Genomic DNA, 24095 nt, shown 5'->3' with positions numbered 1-24095 from the left:
GACTAACTGTTGTAGCTATACTATGCAAGAAAACAGTGAAAAATGTCCGTCACAGTTTCCTAAAGGTGAGTTAAAGTTTTAGGAAGTACGGGCGTCCTGGGAGGACTGCTACCTGACACAAAGGGTCCCAACAATAGAGCTGCTAGTCGATTAACCGATTAGCCAATACATAGAAAATTGATCTACAACTTGTTTGATAATCACTCGATAGTTTTTAGTTGTTTTTTAAAGAAAAAAAGTCATAATTCTCTGGTTCCAGCTTCTCAAATGAATACAATATAATATGAATTAATATTTTCTTGTTTGTTTCTTTGACAATAGTAAACTGAATATTGTTGGAATGTTGACTGTTGGCTTGGACAAAACAAGATGTTTAAGGACAACTCCTTGGGCTTTGTGATCAACATTTTTCATCATTTTCTGGATTTTATGGACCAAACAACTAATCGATTAATCAGGAAAATAATTGACAAATTCATCGATAATGAAAATAACAATTAGTTGCAGCCCTACCCAACAAAGTATCAGCTTTCAGGTCTAGTTGGGGCTGTGTTGTTGTGTAAAGCCTTGGGCCTTTTTGGTTCAGGTTTGTGTTTCAAATGGAATATATAAAGATTCTCTCTCTCTGACTTTACCAATCACCTGAGTCTGTGTGTCATGTTGCAGGTAAGATACACAACGCCCTATGGCAAGAATAACAGAGACAGAATGTAGCTAGCCTGGCAAGAGCTTACAGTCAACAAAAAGCCTTAGGTCTCAGACTGGGTAGGGTCCAAAAATGGGAAGTATCAGTCGGGTTCGTCTGGGTCTTAAAGACATGGGTACAGGCTGGGTTCAGGGCTCAGTTTTAGGCAGGTGCAGAGGACCACAGTACTTTTGAGCATGAACTATTACTAATCATGCACTGCACCCTTCTTGTTTTCCAGCTCTCAATTGTAAAAAAAACAGATGCTAATATCCCTGGTTTTCCTTCCCCAGTATTTAGCTATATCTGAAACACATTTAATACACTTGGTTTCCAATGCAAAATAAAAAATACTGAAAGCTGGCTCTTAAAAGCTGCCACTTTCAATTCAGCACATTCAGTGCACCAGGACATGAAAGTGAAACTTGAGTAACATCTCTTTAAAAATCATTGTCTGCCCCGTATTTAATCTTTTAGTTCATTTGTCTGGTTAATACAGTTTAAATGACATAACACCACCTGTCACAATATAATACCACTAAAGGATGACGCTAAGTTAGCTGTGCAATTTTTCTGTATAATAACCATTACCGTGCTTGAAACCCACTTTAAACATTCAACTAGTCCAACTGCACAATATATGCACATACAATATTTATAACTCCTATCACTTTACAAATGCACAACAAAGACAATCTGTTGAAGAAGAGACTAATGTTGGCAGGCAACAAGCTTATGCTTTCACAAAGGGTGAGCTGAGTTCCTCTTGGTGTTCCCCGTTTCAGTCATTAGCAGTAAACTCAAAACATCTACACAAATAATCATCGCTGCCTGTTGTCAGCAATAAATTCAGCGCCACTGACTCCAAACAGAGTCTCTTTCTCTGAGCTGAAATGAGCTGCGGCCGCAGTGCAGGATGACACAAGGACGCACAGCAACAGGTGCTGCCTAGTGTGTGTGTGTGTGTTGGAGGAGGGGTGCCGTGTGTGTTTTTGTGAGTATTTGTCTGCCAATGTGTGCTTGTCTATGAATATTTGTATGTGTGTGTGTGTGTGTGTGTGTGTGTGTTGGTGGTGGGCCATACTTTAATTGGATAGTAATTACAGCTTAATGTTCTCGGCCACACACACACACACCCAAATATTTGTATGCATACACCTCATTATGTAACTCACGTGTTCTCAGACACACACAAACACATATACACACACCATCCTAAACAGTAGCTTGATTGTTTTCTGTCATGACCCGCCATGGACAGTAAATGGAGTCATTCCTGAAAGCCTGGCTATAAAATCTCTAAAACATTTGCAATAATGCGCTGTCTGACTTCTGTCTGTCCTCAGTATAAACAACAGTGTGCTTTCTGCTCTGTGGTAAAGTTTGTTGCTGCTAAGCATTAATCACAAGTCTTGTCACAGGATGAGACTGTAGCCAGTACATGTAGCTGTACAGGGAAGCCTTCAAGTCATATGTCTTGCAGACAGGCAGCTCTTACGTCATGTTGACAGTATGTGTATATGTGACAGTATGCTGTATGTGTTGGCATGCAGCCTGTTTGTACACGTGCATCTTTACTGCTTAATTTAGGATGTAGTCAGGAAATGTAAAGACACTCAAAGGTGCTGCTCCTGCCTGTTGTTGTGTAGTCTTACATGTTAGATAATGTATGCTACAAGCTAAAGTTTTACACATAGCATAAAAGTGTTGTATATAGTATTATAAAGTCAATTACTACATTCATTTTGTGATATATACAGTGTAGAAGGGGTCAACATGAGGGGATGGTTAAAATGTATTCCAGTGTAAAACACTTCCAGTAAACTCTTTAGTAAAGTCAAAGAAAAAATGTTAGAGGAAAGGCTTTATGGGAAATGTGGTTTTATTTTACAGACAAACAACATCACTAACAGTACCCAAGTGGCAACCTCCCTGGGTGAAAGCTGAAGCATTTAAGTGTTACTCCAGTCTAGCATTGCGCTTCCATAAAGTTAGGTATTTCCAAGTGACAGATTAAAAATAGAATGGTCAACATTGAAGCAGCTGAGGCTGAGATATCCTGACTTTTAATTCCCAAAACACAGGATCCTACATTTCCCATAATGCAACCTGATAGTGTTTTGTTCTCAGAGATTCCCTGCCTGGTAAATTCTGACATCTTTCAAACTCCTTGTGTCCAATTTTAAATGCAAATGCTTTGTTATAATGTTATAAACTTGTAGTCCCCAAACTGAGATAACCCTGATGACATCACTATGACATCATCAGGGTTATAATTTCAGACATGACAAAGCTCCTCCTGAGACCCAAAAAGACATGAAAAAACTTTTTTCACAGTCTTAGTCAGTACTCCCCATGACAAACACATTGACTTGGCCCTTTAATCTGCAGTTCCTCTAATGGCCACTAGATGCTAGTTTAAAGAAAACACCACCTGTGTTGACGTCAATAGGAGAACCCCCAACTTCTCTCTCTAAATACAGCACATTTTCTACTAATTAGGAGCGTAAGTGTTCATTTCTACCAATGTGAATGTTAATGCTGGTTTTAAAATGGACTTAATTTGATAAGTAAGATTCTAAGAACAGTGAATTTAGACATCAAGGCTTAAAGAGGGGAACATTTGGAGGAACGTTGGCTTGGTGTCACATTCAGTCGTGTTGGTTGCCGCTCTTCATCCCATCTCAGCTCCACCCAGGCTCCACTCTCACTGTTGAAATTTGAATATTGTGGTTGCAGCACTTGAAAAAGATGGTGCACAAAGTGAATCCAGGCTTGATAACACCTTACAACTGTTTTTGTACAATTTACAATAATTCTACAATCATAAGACATTGGCTGCCTACTGTAATTCTATGAAGATATGACATCAATAATGCATTGATGTTTAAAAATGCTCCAGGCAACACACACACACAAAACAGAAAGAGGAAAGACAGACTATTGGCGCATATTGTACGTGCGATTAAGAGTAAACACACCCATATAAATACTCCCTCATTCACTGCTCCATTAATACACTGTCTTCACCCCTCGTTGACTCTTATACTAGTCAAAACACACATCTGAGGAATCGTGCGTGCGGTCACAGCACCGCATCACATGCCAAAAATGTGCAGACAACTGATGGTTCACACTCACAGACCAAAGAAAAAAAAAAGAGGGAAGTGAAAAGAGGTTCAGGTTTAGCCGTCTTTTCACCTAAAAAAAGATTTGACCTATCAGTTTTACTTCCGCTTCAATGCCTGCAAGCAAATTGGGTGCTAGGCGTGTCTCTAGACGGGTTTGTAGCTGCTGCTGGAGGTAGAATTACAGGGTGTTCTGCTCAGCCAGCCAGCCAGGCGGGGAGTCACGAAGTCAGGGGGTTGAGGTGTTTTTTTTTTTCACTGAGTGACTGCGTGTGCGTGTGTGTGTGTGTGTGTGTGTTGTGGGTGGCTGTGCTCGACAGGAACCTGCTCTGCAGTGGTGCAGTGGTGCTACTCTGTTGCCTATATGATGTAAACAAGAGTTGCCTGACCGACGACCACACCCTCAGATCTCTTCCTTCACCCTCTGCTCTGTCCTCTACTCTGTCAGTGAGTCACAGCGGCATCAGTCCCCTGTGATCCCCTCCACAGTTTCCACTAACAGATTAAACCCCAGCATACAGCAAAATTCCTCAGGATTGGGTTGCATAAACGATATGGAAATACATCTCTTAGTTTGTCCAAAGTCCTCACTAAATTTACAGTAACTACTAGTTTCAAACTAGAGATTTAGGACTATCTTTGTAAAGATATAAGTAATGTGTAATCACTTACAAGCAGCGTGAAATCCTTAGTGGTCAAGACTCCTCTGGATTCTTTGCTGTTGGAAGCTTGATTCATTTTCAAAGGGAAGTTTGGGTGAAACTTGCCTTCAAGTTCTGCACAGATTTGCCAAAAAACTAACAAGAAAAAGTAATGCAGGTGGTACAGTAAGTCATCACTTTCTGTAGATAAGTATCAGTGGAGGAGAAGATCAATGTTGTAATTTCTGGTATCCTGCTTTTGTGTGTTCCTTGCATCCAAGATTACAGATATACAAGCCAAAAGAAAGTGCTGCTCGGCACAAACTCGTAAAATTGTTGGAGAATGTCATGAATAAGCTATCTACTCACTAGCATTGATGCACCCACAGTGGCAAACAAGAAGTGGTGCACATGTTGTTGCACTATTTGTTTGTTTCCAGTGGGACTTTATGGTAAGCCTTCATTCAGACCAGCAATAGTATTGTGTCCGGCTTAAATTTTGTGAGGTAACGTGATCCAGCAATGCACCGTGTTGTCAATGCACCCAATCAAATATGTGCGATTGCACATTCCTGGCAGGTCAATTTGTTACAACCACTGCATATGTCTTTTGTTTACCTCTGGATTGTAAAGACAAAGGATAAAGTGATTGTCACCTTGATAGATTCGGAAAATCATTCTGCATACTATTGCTTTAGTGACTGATCAGCCTTCAGGCTCAGACTCATAAATCTGTCATCCTTCCTTGATTTCATTACATTTTTTTTACCAGTACTTGTAGAAACATGTTGGTGGCACTGCTACTTTCATTCTGAACTCTTTAACCTACCTGCCAAAAACAGACATTACTTTGTTTTATTAATATATATATATATATATATATATATATATATATATATATATATATGTAAATGTATGTTTCAGATTAATTGAATATCTATTCAGAGGGAAATAACCAACTAAGTTACAATACCAGTTAAAGGACAAGTACACAATTTTTCAAGTCTGTCTTAAAACAACAGTCAGGTGCTCAAATGAACATTGAAACATGTTTTCTTGCTGTAATCATCCCTCCTGTTCATACTGACCATTAGAAGATCTCTTCATAAAGCAACTTAACAATGTAAGTGATGGGGGACAAAAATCCACAGTCCTCCCTCTGTGCAAAAATGTATTTAAACATTTATCTGAAGCTAATATGAAGCTTCCATCAAGTAGATATCTTTCAACGTTACAGTCTTTTTAGCGCCAAGGTTGCTCTTTTTGTTACTATACTTCCATCGCAGCTCAACAGGGAAACGCTGTCTGAGGAAACACAAAGAGAGAATTTGATGTTAAAAAGACTGTAAATGTGGCAGATATTCATTTGACTGCTGAAGCCTTATATAAGCTTCACATCAACTTTTAAATGCATTTTTGCATTTGTGATGTGGATTTTGGACTTACATTGAAAGCACATTTGAAGGGGATCTTTTAATAGCCAGTATGAACAGGAGGAATGATTACAGTAAGGAAAACCTCTTTCAGTGTACATATGGACACCTGACTGCTGTTTTAAGACACACTTGAAAAATTGTGAACCTATCCTTTAATCTGCTGCCATAACGTCCCAATAAGTCATGACCTTGTGATAGTATGTGCAATACCAGGACTCTAAAACTGAAGCAGCTAAATGGAATCCAGTCATCAGTCATTTTATTATTTACACCTGTACTTTTGCTACTGTGACAAAATGTCTGGAAATCATGACTGGGTAGATTTCTACAAACTTCCCGTTTTTTCAGAGACTCATCACTGATAAGTAGGAAGAAGTGAAACATGTGTCGGGTTGGTACCATATGACTGTCCACACCTTCTCGAGGTTGATAGCAGAGTGACAAAGACTGCAGTGCACAGGGAGCTGGATATACTAAACTAGAAATGAACAGATACAGAACAGTAGCACAGTGCTTGTTCCTGTCTGATTGGCTGAGGGGCCTTTGCACCAGGCAGATGATGTAGTTTATGGGCAGTGCGGCAAGACATAGAAATAAGTTGGCAATATACATGGAAAAGCTGGCAGCACTAAGACTTAAATTGATTCTTGCATCGCTGAACTGCAGAGGTACCCATGAGGAGGCTCCAGCCAGTGTCTGTCTTCTGTGTGTGTGCATGTGTGTATGTGTGCGAGCAGGAATGTACTGACAAAGTGCCAGCATTGCACTTTGTTTCCTCTTCTCCTTTTTATGTCTTTGTTTTATTTTCTTAATGGCGAACAGGAAATGCAGTGATTGGGAGGGAGGGACGCTCACAGACACAACCACAGAGAGAGACACACACACACACATTCACCGAATGTGAGCCTCTATTTTTCTGCCATTAGCTTACTGCACTCCTTCCTTCCTTGACATGTTGAATAGCAGCCGGCACAGTAATTATCCTCATTGGCTTAAAATCGTAGCTGCAGACAGAGTCAGGTCATCTGAGGTTGGTGTACTCCCTGAGGAGCTTTATCACAAGCTTTTATCTAGGAGGCAACATACACAGTGATATCAGCTTGGTGAATTAGTGTGTGTTGCCTGACTTCCAAGTACTCTCTTTCCATTGGTTGTTTTGCCTTCCACTGGCTTCACATATCATAATGGTCAATGACCTACAATGATTACATATTATGGTATGTAATCATAAGTCACAGTTACAGTATATATGTGTAACATTAATTTAGATAAGGTACTGTGAAGAAACTGGTAGCTCACCTGCTGACATTAAAACATGAGTCATGCTGGTCAATATGTAACTTAAATATGTGTCCAGCTCAAACATTAAAGGAATAGTTTGACATTTTTAGAATTATGCTTACGCGCTTTCTTGCAGAGTGAGTAGATAAATACGAAGCTAGAGCCAACAGCTGGTTAGCTTAGCTTAGCATATAAACTGGAAGCAGCTGGAAACAGCTAGCCTTGCTCTGTCCAAAGGTTAAAGAAAAGCATCTCTAAAACTCATTAATTAAAACATCTTGTTTTTTTAACCCATACAAAAATTTCTCAGGAATGAAGTTTTTACATTTTGGTTTTATCCGTGCTGCAACATTCGAATTTCTCAGGAAAAAGTCAAAGCACCTGGGACCAGAATCAATTAATAGTTGTGGTATCACGATTTAGATACTAAATTGAAAATCAATCAAAATGAGTGTTTGATTTCGACCTTTGAAATCAAAAGCAGGATCGGTAGTTCTCCCAGTATTTTTTCTCTCTTCACCCCGCCTACTAGTGCACGTACATTGTGAGTCCGAAGAAAAAAAAAAACAACATTTCAAAGACAACACGGTGTAGCTTACCGTTAGCCTGCAGCTGCATTACTTTTTGAGACACCACGGCTGCTGCCAGAGTCGGAGATGACGGAGAGACAACAGAACTGGAAAATCTTCCTGCTTTCTTGAAGTCACCGGTGTGGCAACATTTTGCCTTCCCCAGGAGTTGTGTAAACAACAAACACGTCATTGACAGAAAAACTAGTTTTTAGGCTATGCTACACAATTTGGTAAAGTTGGAAATAATTGACAGATTCAAACTTCCTGGATCAATAACTCATAAGCGAAACGTTGCTAAAACACAAATGACACGTCTTTCCTACCGTTGTAAGGTAGACAGCAAACTGCAACCTAATTTCCACCAAAATGAGCTGTCCTCCGAGCTGGGCAAATAACATTGGTCTCTATGTACAGCTGGCTGTGAGCCGAGAGCACAGGGACCGTCCTAGAACAGTGGTTCTCAAAGTGGGGTCCGGGAACCCCCAAGGGTTCTTGAGGGGGTTGCAGGAGGGTCCTTAGCAAAAAGGGGAAGAATTTAGTTTCACTATAATCCCATCCAGTAACGCAATGACACTTTTAACATCATCAAACAAAGAGAGATGTCCTCCCCTTTCATGGTGATCATGACATGCAGTCACAGAGCCCAGAAGCCCCGCCCCGCTGCTGCAGCGGCTCGCTGACCGCTTGTTTATTCCAAGATTATTCATATTTAACATGTTACGTGTCCAAATGCACCAAATTTGACACTGCACTCCCTTGTGTCCCCAGTAATGCAACTGCCAAGTGTAAAGTAGATCAGATGAACGGTTCTCGAGATAAACAAAGGACAAACTTACATCCATCCATACAGACAGGCAGACAGACAGAGATTCCTTGCTTTATATAGAGAGATAATAAAGTGACTGTGCATGTAATTGCTTATGCAAAAACATGGATTTGAGTGTTAAACTATTCTTTGAAGTGAAACTGATATTTGAATTGCTTTGGTTATCAACCATTAGCGATTTAATCTCTGTCGCTTTACAACATTCAGTATTTGAGAAGAGCCAGCATGCTGTGAAGTTTATATTTCATGTCATTTCAACGTGACTCATTTAGTTGAGCAAGCAACCACAGACCTCAGCACTTATACACCACTGTTCTCCGTAAAACCGTGATTACTTTACCACACAGTGTCACAGAGTAACCGAGGGAGATTAATACACTTGAATACAATTTAAATGTGTTTTTTGTTAATTACAATTTTGGCCAGATAAGTACACAAATCAAAACAAACACCAAGGATATATTGTGTTGAGTTCATAGCAAAAATGTAATTTAACATCTGTTTTAAATATATGGTCTACGTAGTGTGATGTAGCATGTAAAGGTTAATTCTATAAGTGTAATAATTTCTGCTTATGTGGGTGAAGGCAGCCTCTGCAATAATACACTGCAGAAAACCCTGACATGTTAATATTACATACAAATATGTTGGCAGACACAAATGGCAATTTCACAAACTTGCAGATGCAGACGCATATTCTAGGCTTTAGAAACAGCCACAGAGGAATTCTGCAATTTTCGATCACAGTGTTTACCTACAAAGATGAGTTATGAAGCTCATTTCTCTTGGTATTTTTTAATGAGTCTGCTCCTCCAGACAAAACAAAATCTGCACCATGGGTATCAGCATGAAACGCTTATGCGCCCTGCACTAAACCATCAGAAAGTTCCTGTTTAATACCAGCATGCCTTTCCTTCCACAGCCTCACATTAAATAGTGAGTGATACACCTCAATTATGGTTATGGTAAAGGGCAGGGCATGCTGTTTCAATAATAAAATTCAACAAACAAGCAGAAAGAGCCATGGGGGGACCATCCATTGTCCTGTAACAAGCAGAATGTTCCCATTTACTGCTGCATGCACACCCTACCAGTGTTTGACTTTGAACGTGGATGTGAATGAATGCATTGATGTTACTGACGCAACTGAGTTATGAGCAGCATGTCGAGAACATGCTCTGATGTTTATGGATGAGGTTCTGGGAAGGAACACAAAGAGCCAAATTGGTGGTGTGGTGAAAGGGCACTGGAACACTGAAAGAATGGACAGCATTCTCCTTAGCACCAATCATAAAATGATTTTGTCTTCCTTTGAACATTTATTTAAGAGTTTGTGGGGAAACTTTTTTTGTATCCCACAATTTCCCTTGAAAAACCTCACTGACCCCAATGTCCTCAGCAATAGAATTTATTCAAACCACTTAGGTGTCCAAAGGACTAAAAAACATCAAAACACAATTCATGATTTATGTATGTGTGGTGTATTTATGGACCTTGACTCCCTCCACTCCCTTAAGAAACTACTGGTATTACACTGGCATGACTCTAAACTGATGCTTTTTGTTTAGTGGAAGATTTCGATCAGCCCTCATGGATGACAAACATTCACATGCGTCATCAGCAAAATTCTCCCCTCAGTGCATCACTTCAAACCCCACCAGCCCTGTTTGTTCTGCATACACACACACACACACACACACACACACACACATGCACACATGCACACACACAAGCTGCTAGTCTCCATTCACATTTGTCTGAGTACACACACTCTGCGGGGAAGAACACACTTAAACACACATTTTTGCACGCATATCCGAATTTAGTCTGACCTGTCTCTATCTCTGTCTGTGTTTGTCTCTGTTGTTTCCGCCACCGTGTCCTCATCTTTCACATTTCTCTCTCGTACTTCATGCCGCTTTTTATTCCTGTTGTGACACAATAGTTGGTGATCCTACATGAAATCTCAGGTCACACTTTGTTTTTTTTCTCCAGCCATAACTGATATTTTCTGACTCAAGTTTCTGATATACTTTAGTTACAGATTCACAAACTGTGATACACATAGATTAGGAAAAATAGAATGCAAATCAAGCTTAATTTAACCTATAAAGTTAAAGCCACTATGCACAGTAATAGAAAGTTTTTTACTTTGGCACCCCACAGTGCAGTGTTTCCCACAGAATTAGATTTGGTGGTAGCTGACTGGGGGGGTCAGCTACCATCAAATTATTAATGCAATAATTAATTATTAAAAGATGAATTACTAGTGCAGTGCCCATTCAAAACGTCTCTCTTCAGAACGGACCGATTGCTTATTATTTCTTGAGAACCACATATATGAATCAATTGACAAACAATAAGGAATTAATCAACCGAATAGTGTCAGAGAAACACTGATTTTCAATGTGAAACTGCTTTATTCAATGTTTTTACCTGTTTTAATCACTGGGTCTGTTCGTTTTGGAGAGAAGGAGACCTCTGCGGATGATTCGGCTCCCGGTAAAAACATTCCGAACGATGAACACGGGCGTAATCCTAACCCGAAGAAGCTGGTTGTTTAACAATGAAGACAACAACTCCCATGATCCCATGCTACTTCACAACGTCATCACACTCCGTCGTTTGTCATTGTTTTGATGGAGAGACCCCCTAGTGGCTGAAATTACATATTGCGCGTTTAAATCCATACAGAAACTTCACCGGTGAGATGATGGCTTCACATGTACTGAGCTGCTGCTACTAACTTACCATCAACACACACACACACACACACATATATACAAACGCACACAGGCTAACATGCTAACAGGCGCAGAAAGCTGTCTAGAGTTGGACTCGTTCAGTTTTTGCACACTTTGTCCTTTTTTTTCCAACTCTTGGCTGCATGCCCTGCATGTTTGCTAGTAACCTATTTGAAGAGTTGGGCCTCCGAGAATGTGTTAAGAACATACAGTAGATAGACTAACTTATCAGAGTAAACTCGAATGCACCAGTTTTGGACAGATTTGTGCAGATGTGTTTGATTCGGCCAGCCATCTTTTCTGTGGGGAAAAGCTTGGAAAAGCTAACTACCATATAGATTTTTACTGGCGGACTACAAACCAACATTAAAGGTGCATACTGCCACCCACTGGAGTGTGTAACATCATGCTATTCACAGCCTGGTCCGTTGTCATGTGTTTGTGAGAGAGAACGAGAGCGCTGCTCCAAAAATAGAACATCAATATGTGGCAGGCAATGTTTATATTGTGGCTCCGCACAATAAATAATGAATATTGTGTCAGTATCTTCACAAACTGGAATGCCATGTTGCCAGCTATTTTCAGTTGAAAGTAGCTTAAGCCTGCTCAAAAGTTGCTAGATGACATCATCTGTGACATCATGACATCACCACATATATACAAGGTTTTTAAAAATTAAAGTAAAGAAAAACTGGGGAAAAAAGACTATGTTAAGTTAATGAATACGTTCACTGTTGTACACTCTGTGTGAAAAATCTGAATGAAATAGTTAAGACAAGTTAAATCATTCAGAATAAAAAGAAAGGAGAAGGAGTTCCCTGGTCAAACAACCTGGTACACACATTCCTTAAAGTAGTTGGAAAAAAAACAGGAGGAAGAGAATAATTAGTGCCCTGTTGACAATGAGGTTGTCATAGTAACTAGTAAACTAGCCCTATAGCATTATTGGAGACAGTCTTCTACCCATCGGACTGCCTGATGTTATTGCTTTGACATGACTCAGTTTGTGTGTGTGTGTGTGTGTGTGTATAAACATAGACATGTGTGCTTTATTCCCCTAAACCCTGTGAGTTGTCGGCTTCCCAGCAGAGGTGATACGGAAGCCTGGAAAAATAAATAAAGGAGAGCCCAAGTCATTTGTCTCTGATAAATTCTCAGCTGTGGTTGTAAAGTGAATGCACACCATCGGACACTTTAAGAGGGACAAGATGAGTCAGCAGAGTGAGTAAATAAAATGAGGTTAGATTTAATGAGTTTCTTGATTTTGATCCTAAACAGCAGCATGAGGTATAATGAAAATCAGTCCTTTCAGAATCCATGTAACCTGACATCGGCACAGTCATGTCTACCACCCTGCCCCCCAGTGTTTCATAAGAAATGAGTCGCTGGTCAGGAGGCAGTTGTGAATTTCATGACTTCCTGCTTTGGTTTTGTTGGTCTAAATTTGTGACCTAATAAGTGTACGACCTGACATCAAAGATACTTTCAGGCAAACAGAGTGAACAGTAGTCACACTTAGGACGGCATGAGCCCCTGTCTGTTGTTGTGTCCAGCCAGCTGTCCATCTGTCTGTCCATTCATGCATCCACCCATCTGTTCAGCCCTCTTCAATCAGTGGTATTTTAACTGCAGGTCAGATTGCCTTTAAAGATGTGGATATTTATGGTCTCCAGATGAGGATTCCTCCAGATTTTGGTCACCCCTTGAATGTTCCTCCACTGCCACCCTTTGGCTAAAATTCCTTTTTTCATCTTGATGTGGTTTTAAGAGGATTATGACAATTAACTCTACTCTAATGCCACCATTAGACCATCATATCAACCTTTTACACAAGTTAACTGATATTTTAATTCAATTTCCCAAGAGGATAAACCCTTGTGACTTTGGTCATCTTCTGGCCTTTGGGCATCGTAACATGACACCCTCCAAGCATTCATGCCCAGTCATTCAGGCGGACCATTTGGAAATATGCAATATTGCAATTTTGTGATGTTTTTTTGTTGTTGTTGTTGTTTTTTTTGCTACTCCAGGACTAGCATTTTAGGGTGTATGAAGTTATTAGAAACCCCTAATAAGCGGCTTCTGTCTTGTTGCATAAATATATTGTCAATATGTTTAAGTACTGTTGCCGTTATTGTGTTTTTTTTGACTCCCACACTCTCTTCTCCTCAGCTCTTATGGACAGTGGTGGTTGACATCTCAGCCCGGGTTCTGACCACAACTAGCCCAGCTGACCAGCCCTTCCTCTCTCCCCGCCACTATCAGCACACCGATCCAGACTCGGGCACCCAGCTGGTCTGCGACAAGTGCCCGGCAGGCACCTATGTGTCCGTCCACTGCTCCCTATCAGCCGTGAGGGAGTGCAGCCCCTGCCCTGAAGGTACCTTCACACGGGGCGAGAACGGGGTCCAGCAATGCCACCGTTGTCGGGCTCCGTGTCCTGCAGGCTTCATCGAGAAAGTACCCTGCACTGCCACCCAGGACCGTGTCTGCACGTGTCCCCCCAGCAGCTTCTTATCGGGGGATGGTGGCAACGAGTGTAAGCCCTACTCACTGTGTCCTCCAGGGAAGAGGGTGAAAAAGCGGGGCAGCGCAAAAGAGGATGTGCTCTGTAAGCCATGCAGCAGGGGGACTTTCTCAGATGTGGAGTCGAGTGCCGAAAAGTGCCGAACCCACACAGACTGCCAAGCTCAGGGGCTGGTGTTACTCGCACCAGGGACAAGAGAGACAGATAATGTCTGTGGCCCACCTTCTACAGCTCCCTCCTCTTCTTCATCATCGCCTGTTTTCACAACCACCCCACTGGGGCCTGCTCGGGCTGTGCTTGCACAGGAACCAGTGATTTCTTCATCCTCTCCATCATCATTACTGGCGGAACTTTCACACAAAGGTGAGAATAGGGACCCTGTTTCTTCATTGCTATTCCTCATGTTGATGATTTTGTCATTTTATAATGATTTGTATTTATTCTTAGGCCTAGGTGAACAAGAGTTAGCCAGCGTATGTATATACTTTCTCCACTGATTTTTAAACTTAAAGAAATAGCTTAACATTTTGGGAATCAGACTTTCTTTCTTTTTTCCTGTGAATTATATGAGAAGATCAAAACCATCATGTCTATGCATCAAATATGGAGCTGGAGCCAGTAAGCAATTAACAGAGCTTAACAAAAGACTGGGAACTGGGGGGAGTTCAAAAATATGTCTACCAACACCTCTAATGCCAACTAATTAACACATATATTGTTACAGAAAAGTAAAACCAATAATTTGTGGGAGTTCCGTGCTGTTACTATTTCTTGATGAACAGATGTTTATCAATCTGCCCAGTACGATAGATGATAGACGATCGATAGATGCTTAATATGGAAATTATTGTTAAATTATTATTGTAAAACCACAAACTGTTGTTTTCACATTTCATGTTTGTGTGCTGATTGAACAAAGAGGATACAACATGTAAATTTGGTGAGTTTTAGAGATGCATTTTTTTAGCTGTTTGCCCCTACCTCCAGTCTTTATGCTAAGCTAGGCTAACTGCCTCCCTGTTTCCAGCTCTATTCATAACATTATTCATACTTTTTAAACTAGCAGTAATTTGTTCTGACTTATGGATTTATATCCTATCCTTCATAAAAAAGAGTGAATAAAAGATTCTGTAAATTTATTTGGTTAATTTGGTTGAAATGATTTTTCTTTCCTACACTACAGTACGGAACTGTTGCTTTGTGTCATTCAGTTCATTGAATTCATTTAATGCCAAAGATTTTTTCATATGATATGTATATATTTTATCATGTTCAGATGATTATGTGGTGGGCATTTAGCAGAGGCAGTATCATTACATCAATGACACGTCCTCTCGTTTGGGATTTCCTAAAGGGAAGGATATTCGTAGGCATGGTAACAAACTGATGGCAGCTCCCTACGTCAGGAATGCTACTATTTGTGGTCAGGCGGAGTTATGGGTATTTCTGTCTCACTACTTACACCTCATTTCTTCCTTCTTCCTCCCTTCTGTCCTCAGTTTGATGATGTGTTGGATCAGGGAACATGACAAATCATTTCATCTTTTGTTTTCTTCTTTGCCCTTCTCTCTCCTTGTCATCTCTCGTCAGTCAGTCGGTCTTTCTCAGAATCAACCATCCATAGCCAGTATACCCCTCCTCCCCTCACAGACCCCCACACCTATAATACTGTCACTGCTGTTTGTGTTGGCATGGGATCGATGACTCCTCAGCCAGTTTATTTCACTCCGTCTGTGCTGTAAGAGGGAAAGTAGGAGAGGGCGGGTGGGGGTGTTACATACTGATGGCCGTTATTTTTCACCTGCCTTTTACTGTCAATGGAGAAGAGGGGAGACAACCTTGTTCTGGGAGGAACAGGAGTAAAGAATGAGCTGTAGCATGTATACAAAGGTGTCTTAACACAACAGTAACAGCAGTTATAAAAGCCAACCTATATTCACTACATTTTACTTTATATAATTAACTAGATGTAGCGAGGCTTTTGAAGTTACATCACAAATCATCACCTAGCAACCTCGCAAGTTCAGCAAAGAATTTGCTGTGAATATTTAACTATATATCAACTTGTCCAAGACAAAGAGATACCAGTACCTGCAAAGCAATGAACTTTATTGGGCCGGACACAGCACCATGCCAGTAAATACACATCATGGCAGAAAATGGAAAAACTAGTGTTGTTATTGGCAGTGACAGAAACAAAGAAATGTGCATATAAAAAAATCATCGAATGGGTGGTGGCACACTTTATTATTCACAACTACTGAGAAATGTTGATTAGCCAGTCAGGTTGCAATGCAAGTTTGTTCAAAACAGAGCAAGCTCAGAGAAACTGCCAAGTTTCATAGAATGTATCAACAACTCCAGGACAGTATCAGGCTTTAGCATTTGTTTGTTTTTTCCAATTGGAAGGTGGAACTTTAGGTATTATTTACCAGCTTATGCTCTTTCTGATCTTAACCTTGTAAATATAAGATATCTAGATAAAGACGCTTAACATGGCATTTCAATAGTGTGAATCTATAGTTGTATTTAGACTGCAACATATTACATGTAGAATTACACATATTTGCGAACACTTTTCCTCAGGAGGACCACTGTGGTTACATCACTTAAAAATTTTCTGTACCATTCTAAAAAGTTGGCTGCGTATGTTAAACACGTTCTTGCTGCCAGTCAAAACATGAGCCTAAATTTGGGGATTAGACCTGCACCTGTGTACCTATCTGCTAACAAGAGGATTAGAAAGATTAACACATATCCAGGTGACAATCCTAAAAACACTTAGCCATCCATTTATGATCTAATGTCATTATACAACTCCAATCCCATTAGCGGCACTACATTGGCACAGAGTGAGCAGCAGGGAGGTGTTAGCGGCCACATCGATGATCAATAGAGGTTAACGACGCACTAATATCGACTCACCATTAGAGTTTGTTCACATGTCTGAAAAACATTGTCCCTGCTGCTGTTTTTGTCAAAAGACACACGCAACCCTAACTATTCTTTTTCCATTTTAAGAGGTTACAGAGAGTTTTTGGGCTGAATCGTTAGTCCACTTGATCACTCCCAATTTCTTCCCTTTTTTTCAAATTATTCCTCCAACTAAAGCCTGAGTCTTATTAGATTTTCCCTCACTTAAGCTTGATCAAGGAGCAGACTGTGGGGTGAGTAATTCAGAGTTCATCTGCTGTGAGATTACGAGGTGGAGCAGGGCGCTGGAGCACATGGAAGGAGTACAAAAAGATTGTGTTTTGTTTGTAGTTAAGGGAAGTTTTTACTGATGATTACCCTTTGAGCAATGAAAAGATAGTCACCCAAAATCAGATGAGTCCCCAAGAGATAAGGCACTCCAGCCCTCAGTCACTTTTTAAATATATCTGTTCAAACGCCAAGTCACAGGCTCCTCTGCCTTGGTACGAATGTCTTCATTGTATTACGACACCATTTATACAACCTTTGAGAACACTCCGACTGATACATCAGCTGATTTTAGCTAGCAATGAAAGTCCTATGCTCACTTTGAATCAGAAAATCTCAATAAAAATTCTTCTCCTGTGTGGTACCCTGATACCTAACCTAATATGCTCTGTCTCTCTCTGTCTCATTCTTATCATAGAAATAAAAGCTCTCATTTGTCATGCACTTAAGTCTTTATGCAAAACTTGTGCCTCTGAAACCTTGTGCCTCTTGTGTCAGGTGGAATTTGAAGCTTAGCGCTGCAGCACTTATTCTCAATGGCTTCTCCTTGAGCTACAGTGGCTTGAATTCAACCTCATTTTTATGTCACTTTGTTGAATTGATAATTGCAAATTGCAATGTAAATGTAAAATGCCATGTTGGAGAACACTGTCTACCCAAGGATGGAAGAAAGGAAGCAGATGAGTGAGAGCAGAAGAGGGAAGGTTATTCTGACTTCTGTTTGTGTGCCAGATTGCTCACATGGATTAAAGTGTTAGGATTCCCTCCCGTGATGCCGTCTGTTTTCATTGTCTGGGTTAAGCAAATCTCTTGAGTGAGTGAATTTAATTCCCTCTCTCTCTGTCTCTTTGTTGTCTCTCATCTCTTTACTGGAGAGACATTACATTTTGGAGACATTACTTTTGTAATATCTTGTCTCCTTGCTCTCTTTGTTCACTCTCATCTCTCTTCTTCATTGATCCCTCTGTCTCTCATCACAGACACCTACAGCCAGTCAGCAGCCATTCTACTGTGGAAAAGCCCAGATGGGAAAGACCACCGAGCAGAGGGCCTACTCCTCAGCAGGACAACCAATCCCACCCTACCAAACCGTGAACCCACAGAGACTCCACTGCCCCCAGCTCGCAAGCAATCGGTGGATCGCAAGGACCACCCAAATTCTGACCCTATGCCAGGCCCTAACAAGAGGGGGATGGAAAGGTTAGAGGATGCTGAGGTAGTCAAGGTTGGGACAGGTATCAGCAAGGTAGCTGGACAGGGGACTGGAGGTGGTGGTGGAGGTGTGATCTCCAGCTCCTACAGGCCCACTCGCAGGGGGTCCCCGCGGCCGACCACCCATAATCACTTTGACATCAACGAGCACCTCCCTTGGATGATCGTGTTGCTGCTCCTGCTGGTGCTGGTGGTAATTGTGGTGTGCAGCGTGAAGCGGAGCTCTCGGGTGCTGAAGAAGGGCCCCATGCAGGACCCCAGCAGCATCATGGAGAAGGCCATTCAGAAGAAACCTTCTGCGCCCCCAGTGCAGGTCAAAGAGAAGTGGATCTACTACTCCAATGGACAGGGTGAGTCCCCTGTCTCCTGTATTTTAACCAGAGTGGTTCTAGAGTATGGGGTGCTGTTTTGACATACAGTTAAAAAGACTTACTGAGGTGTTGGGCCACCATGAGCCTGCACAACAGCTTCAATGCTCCTCATTATAGATCCTCCAAGTCTCTGGAACACTACTACTGGAGGGATGAACAGCATTCTTCCAAACGGTGTTTCTTGATGATGGTGTTTGAGAATGCTCTCTAACACATCACTCCGCTTCTTTCTGCATCTTTTCTTTAATTTGTCACCTATAGTGACGTGACAGCTCCAGTCAGTAGAAGGTTATTTTTTTAATGGAGTGACCCATTGCTGCCATGCAGATCTACGTCATAGAGGAATACCATGCTTTCCCGCCCACACACAAAAGTGTACTTTGGAGTGTGAGCTAGATTTGGTTGGAAAAGTCTACCTAAGCTAACAGGTATTCAAAAGTACCTTCAGTGTAGTTGGTGAAGGAGTTTCCCATTTACATCTTAAGAAAATTTCCCCAGTGAAACAATGACTCAAACCAGTGGCAGTCCAATTGTCCGAAATTGTTCAGTTTATCTCCAATTTGTTCAGTCATTCGAACAGGTTTAGTATTGTACCCATTGATGACTGTTTTTCTGGTTGTTGACCATTCAGAGCTTCATAAACGGAAATATGATTGGACACATCATCTTCCTACATACATAGCTTATTAACTAGCTAGGTACATCCTTGATAAATACTTCCATAAATATCAAGTCTTAAATTTGCTTATTTAATTTTGTCGATTGTCTTGAAAATCTTTAAGTTAACTGGTCCTCACAACAGCCAGTGTACCTACTGGAAAATGAGGTCCACAGGATGGATATGTTACTCGCTACTGATTGGTTAGAGCAAAACAGAACAAAATACCCCCCTTCCCGAAAAGAAATCAGTTGACATCAACACAATGTCAAGCTGATTGAATGATTGAATATGTTAAAATTCTTGACTCTCTCCAGTGGTAGTATCAAAGACTATGTTACACATAGTGGCTATAATTAGCAACTAAGTAATAGGACCAAACTCTCTCAAGTCTAAATGACTACCGTCTTGATGATTTCCACTATAGGCCCCATTTCAGGGTTTCCGCCAGTGTATTGCAAGCCCGGCAGCCCACCAGGCCGGAGTTGACCCCCTGCCGGGCCTAAGCATTAGGGAATTTGTTTTCTAAACTAAAATGCGTTATCAGAGAGAGTGTGACGCGGTGAGGCTGCGGTGACCAGAGCAGAGAGTATGAAGTTAGCAGTATAGCTGTGAACAGTGCAGTGCGTGTACATTAAGAGGTCTGACTTGTAAAACTTCCTTTAATGGACCTCCTGCAAAGCACTAGTAAAGATTACGTATTTGATATTTGTGCTGCAACATGTTTGCACTACAGAAGGGTCAAAAAGGCTGTCATATTTATGAGATCAATCGGCGTCATTGTAACTTCCTGAGCAATATGCAAGACTGTGATATGCCCTTAGAGAGTGTTTCTGATCACAGTTCTGTCATGGTGTTTTTGTGGACTGGTGGCTCTGTATATACAGACTGTTGACAAATTAAAGGAAAAACCAACATCAAATGTCTAGGTAAAATGTTGGGCCACCACGTGCCACCAGAACAGCTTCATTGAACCTTGCCATTGATTCTACAAGTCTCTGAACTCTACTGGAGGGATGAACACCATTCTTCCAAAAGATATCCCCTCATTTGGTGTTTTGATGATGGTGGTAGAGAGCGCTGTCAGTCCAACATGTCAGTCCAAAATCTCCCATAGATTTTCAATTGGGTTGAGATCTGGTGACCGCGAAGGCCATAGCATATGATTCACATCATTTTCATACTCATCAAACCATTCAGTGACCCCTCGTGCCCTATGAATGGGGGCATTGTCATCTTGGAAGAGACCACTCCAATCAAGATAGAAAAGTTTCATCATAAGATAAAGGTGATCACTCAGAACAACTTTGTATTGATTTGCAGTGATGCTTCCCTCTAGGGGGACAAGTGGAACCAAACCATGCCAGCAAAATGCCCCCCAAAGCATAACAGAGTCATTGGATCTCCGCACTGTAGGGGTCAAGCATTCAAATCTGTACTGGTTCTTCCTTTGATTTGTCACCCATTTGTTTGTCAGCATCTAACGTGGAGAGAATTTTAGCCACATACTGGATGTCCCATATCCAGTGTAATGACATGGGTTTGTTCTGTTCTTGAGCTGTGTAGAACCATCTGTTGATGCGATAGCACCGCTGTGGGTATCTGATCGAATCAATTCTGCCCTGCAGCACATGGTGTGGAGGGCAGTGGTTACACAAGCAAGGACATGACCCTGTTGTAGTATCAACCTGCTGTCACTATCCACCCCCAACACACACACACTCAGGTTGCCTTACTGCTCTGAGTTCCTCTCCAATTTCATCATTGTGTCCTTCTTCCTTTCTACCTCCTTGTTCTCAGTTTCTTTCAGTTTCCTTTTTCACTTCTCCAGACCTTTATTTCCACTCATATTCCCTTCCAACTTTGCTTTTTCACTCACTACTTTCTCTAATCCTCTTCTGTTTCACTTACTGTTTTATCTTTTCCTATCTCCAGCTTTTTTTCTCCTCTGTGTACCTCCACCTTTATGTGCCTTTTCTTCCTCTCACTTCATTGTATCTCTACCTCATTTTTGTTTCCTCTGTCTGTCTGCTCTCTGTCTAATTTTGGAATAATTACCTGTCCCCATGTTTCCCTCTTCATTTCCATTTTGTTCTATTTTCCTTCTTTCTGTTTTTTCTCTCATGTCTCACTTCTCTTTCTCTATTTCCACTGTTACCCACCACACTCCTCTGTTGCTCCTGTCTGTTGACACACTATCAACAGGTAGAGAACATTTTGCCCTGCAGCTGAGCTCTTGATTTCACACTGAAAGAGAGACGGAGACCCGAACTCAGGGGACACCTCCTGCCTGAGACACTCGACTCTACTTCAAAACTGTGTGTGTTTGTGTGTGTCTGCTGTGATAAAGCTGAGCCACCCGCCACCCTCTCTCTCTCTCTCTCTCTCTCTCTCTCTCTGTCTCTGCTCCCTCAGTAACTGACCACAGAGAACTGGAATAATCTGGTTTCAGCTGCATCAGAGTTGTTGTTTGGTTGGCAAGGCACATTAGTGGGTCAATCGGGTCCCTAACAGGACGACAAAGAGATATATAGACAGAAGGAAATGAAGGGAGAGAGAGGTAGTGATGCAGGAGTTGTGTGTGACTGTGTGTGTGAGGAGGGGGTTGTGGGTTTGACAGGGGGAAGTGTTGTATTGTACCGTTGTTGGCTAACTACGCTGGGGTTTCCCTGCTGTTACCTAGCAGCACTAGTTATCCCAGACACTTGAGATGCCTGACAAAGAAAGGTATGGGGAGAGAGTCAAGTCAATTTTAAGCAACATTGTTTGCATCACAAAAGATAAACTGCAGATTTTCACCAACCCATGAACTGTATTTTGTTACACAAAACATCAGCTAGGTTCCAGTGCATATGGCAGTTGTGGTGAATGCCAATGGCCTAATCAAAAGAACAACTCAGTCCTCAACCCTGTAGCAATCAATTTTTACATTAACAATGGATCAAAATGTTTGTAAAGTGATGTGTGGTCTGATGAACCCACAGATAATTATCACTACCTCCGCAATTCCCCTCAGCAATATGGCACATTTTGGCATATTTAAGCTCATTGTTTTGGTTTTGCAGCCTTTAAGTTTACTCTTTTTGTTCCATCATATTTCTCTCATCAACCTTGTTTCTAGCAGCAGCAGTGATGTTGTCAGCGAAACAGCTCATATACTGACTGTACGCTACCTGCCCAGAAACAAATGGCAGACAGTCAAAGTTAGTGACTAGCTGGTGAGCAGAGTGTAGCATTTAGTAGCTAAAAAGCTAGATATTACATTTGGAATTTTTTGGAGACCAAAACAGAGCTAAAATGAAAGCAAATATTGGACTTACATTTGTTGGACAGAAACACAGCACCAAATGAATGCTAAGGTTGCTCTGTGTAAATAGGCAACAGTTTGCGAAAATCGACTTTAAAAAGTGAGAATATGTCAGTGTTGCCTCCAAATGGTCATAATGTTGTCTACAGAGGAAAAATAAATAGGAAGAGCTCTTCAGAGGCCTGTACTATGAAGCAGGATTTGGGGTTAGCGAGGGAACTTCAGGTTTAACTCTGGGTTTTTTGAGGGTTATGATGGTGGTTCATTTCTTACTGGGGTACATCACCATGATAACTTATGCTGAACCATGGATGTACTATAAGAGCTGGATACCGGGCCATAAAATGGCACCCATTCAATAATTGCTCGGCTGGTGCATATGCCAAAAACAATTTCTAGCTTCCAGGTTTGCTGCCATGTTGTGTGGCCCACTGAATATGCGCAGTAGTGTTTCCCCCGCTTGAGGTGGGGACCTGCGAGTTCCCGCTTGGCCCACAGACTTTACATTATGATGATGTCATAGACTTTTAAATCACTTTTCTTGGCTCATGGAAAGTTTCACAAATATAAACCTCCATGAATCAAAAATTCATAATAGAAAGAGTCATAATTGACAGTTTGAGGTGTCCTATCAACGGTTTTATAGATGTCTCTTTTACAATAGTGGTCTATGGGGATATTGCTTTTTGGGCTGCAGGGGGATTTTTCACTGCAAAACTGCCAGTGGCCACTCTTACAAAACATCCATGTGCTGAACAGTTAAGCTGCTCCAGGTTAACTTCAGAGGATCGGATCACAACCTGCCAACACCCTGACCACTGACCAATCAGATCACTGGAGAAAAAGAGTCATGATTCCTACAGGATCCAAACATGAATAAAAGTTTACAATAAAGTGACAAGTTAAAAAGAGCAATACATATTTTTATAGGTCAATTGGAACATTGTCTTTTCCAGGCTTTCTATTTCCACTTTGGTTTTAAAACAGAGCTTCTAAAATCTTTTACAACACAAAACACATGATGATTTTAGTTGCATTTAATTGTTTAAGTTGATTTTATCCCCAGAGTGACAGCTGACAGTGTGGATGATTTTACACTCTGATTCCATCACTGCAGCTCAGAATAACATGAGACAACTATGTGATGATAACTGGAATTGAAAACGAAAGATTGTCTTTTATTAGAAAAATGATCCACACTATTAATTGGCTCCATGATTATAAATGCAACATTTGGGTCAGATATAGCGTTTCTACATCCTCTTATTCTGTTGTATGATTACAGGCTGTTGTTTACATTTCACTTTGTTGAATATGACTTTTTATTGTCCCTAAAAAGAAGTTTCCTTCAGGTACTTTGTATCACCGTTTCATCTCATATCATGAAGTACTTCACTCATGGTTCTGATCTTGTTATTAACAACCCAGTCTCTTTCACATGAACATGCTAGTAGCTGGATATGAAAACCCAGAGTTGACTGAGCTAGTTGATAATTTTTTTACCTG

At 41.1% G+C, this 24095-nt stretch overlaps 1 protein-coding gene across 1 annotated transcript in view; it reads left to right on the top strand.

Annotated features, from left to right (window-relative positions):
- tnfrsf21 (tumor necrosis factor receptor superfamily, member 21) overlaps positions 1-24095 on the top strand; it is a 58579-nt gene that overhangs the window by 1561 nt on the left and 32923 nt on the right. Inside the window, exons 2-3 of the mRNA XM_042391079.1 lie at positions 13486-14203; positions 18022-18603. Coding sequence (XP_042247013.1) covers positions 13486-14203; positions 18022-18603 — 1300 coding nt within the window. The remainder of the gene's footprint in view (positions 1-13485; positions 14204-18021; positions 18604-24095) is intronic.

The sequence above is a fragment of the Thunnus maccoyii genome, chromosome 17 (assembly GCF_910596095.1).
Source record: "Thunnus maccoyii chromosome 17, fThuMac1.1, whole genome shotgun sequence".
NCBI classification, from domain to species: Eukaryota; Metazoa; Chordata; class Actinopteri; order Scombriformes; family Scombridae; genus Thunnus; species Thunnus maccoyii.
This window is presented reverse-complemented; position numbering and strand designations above follow the sequence as displayed.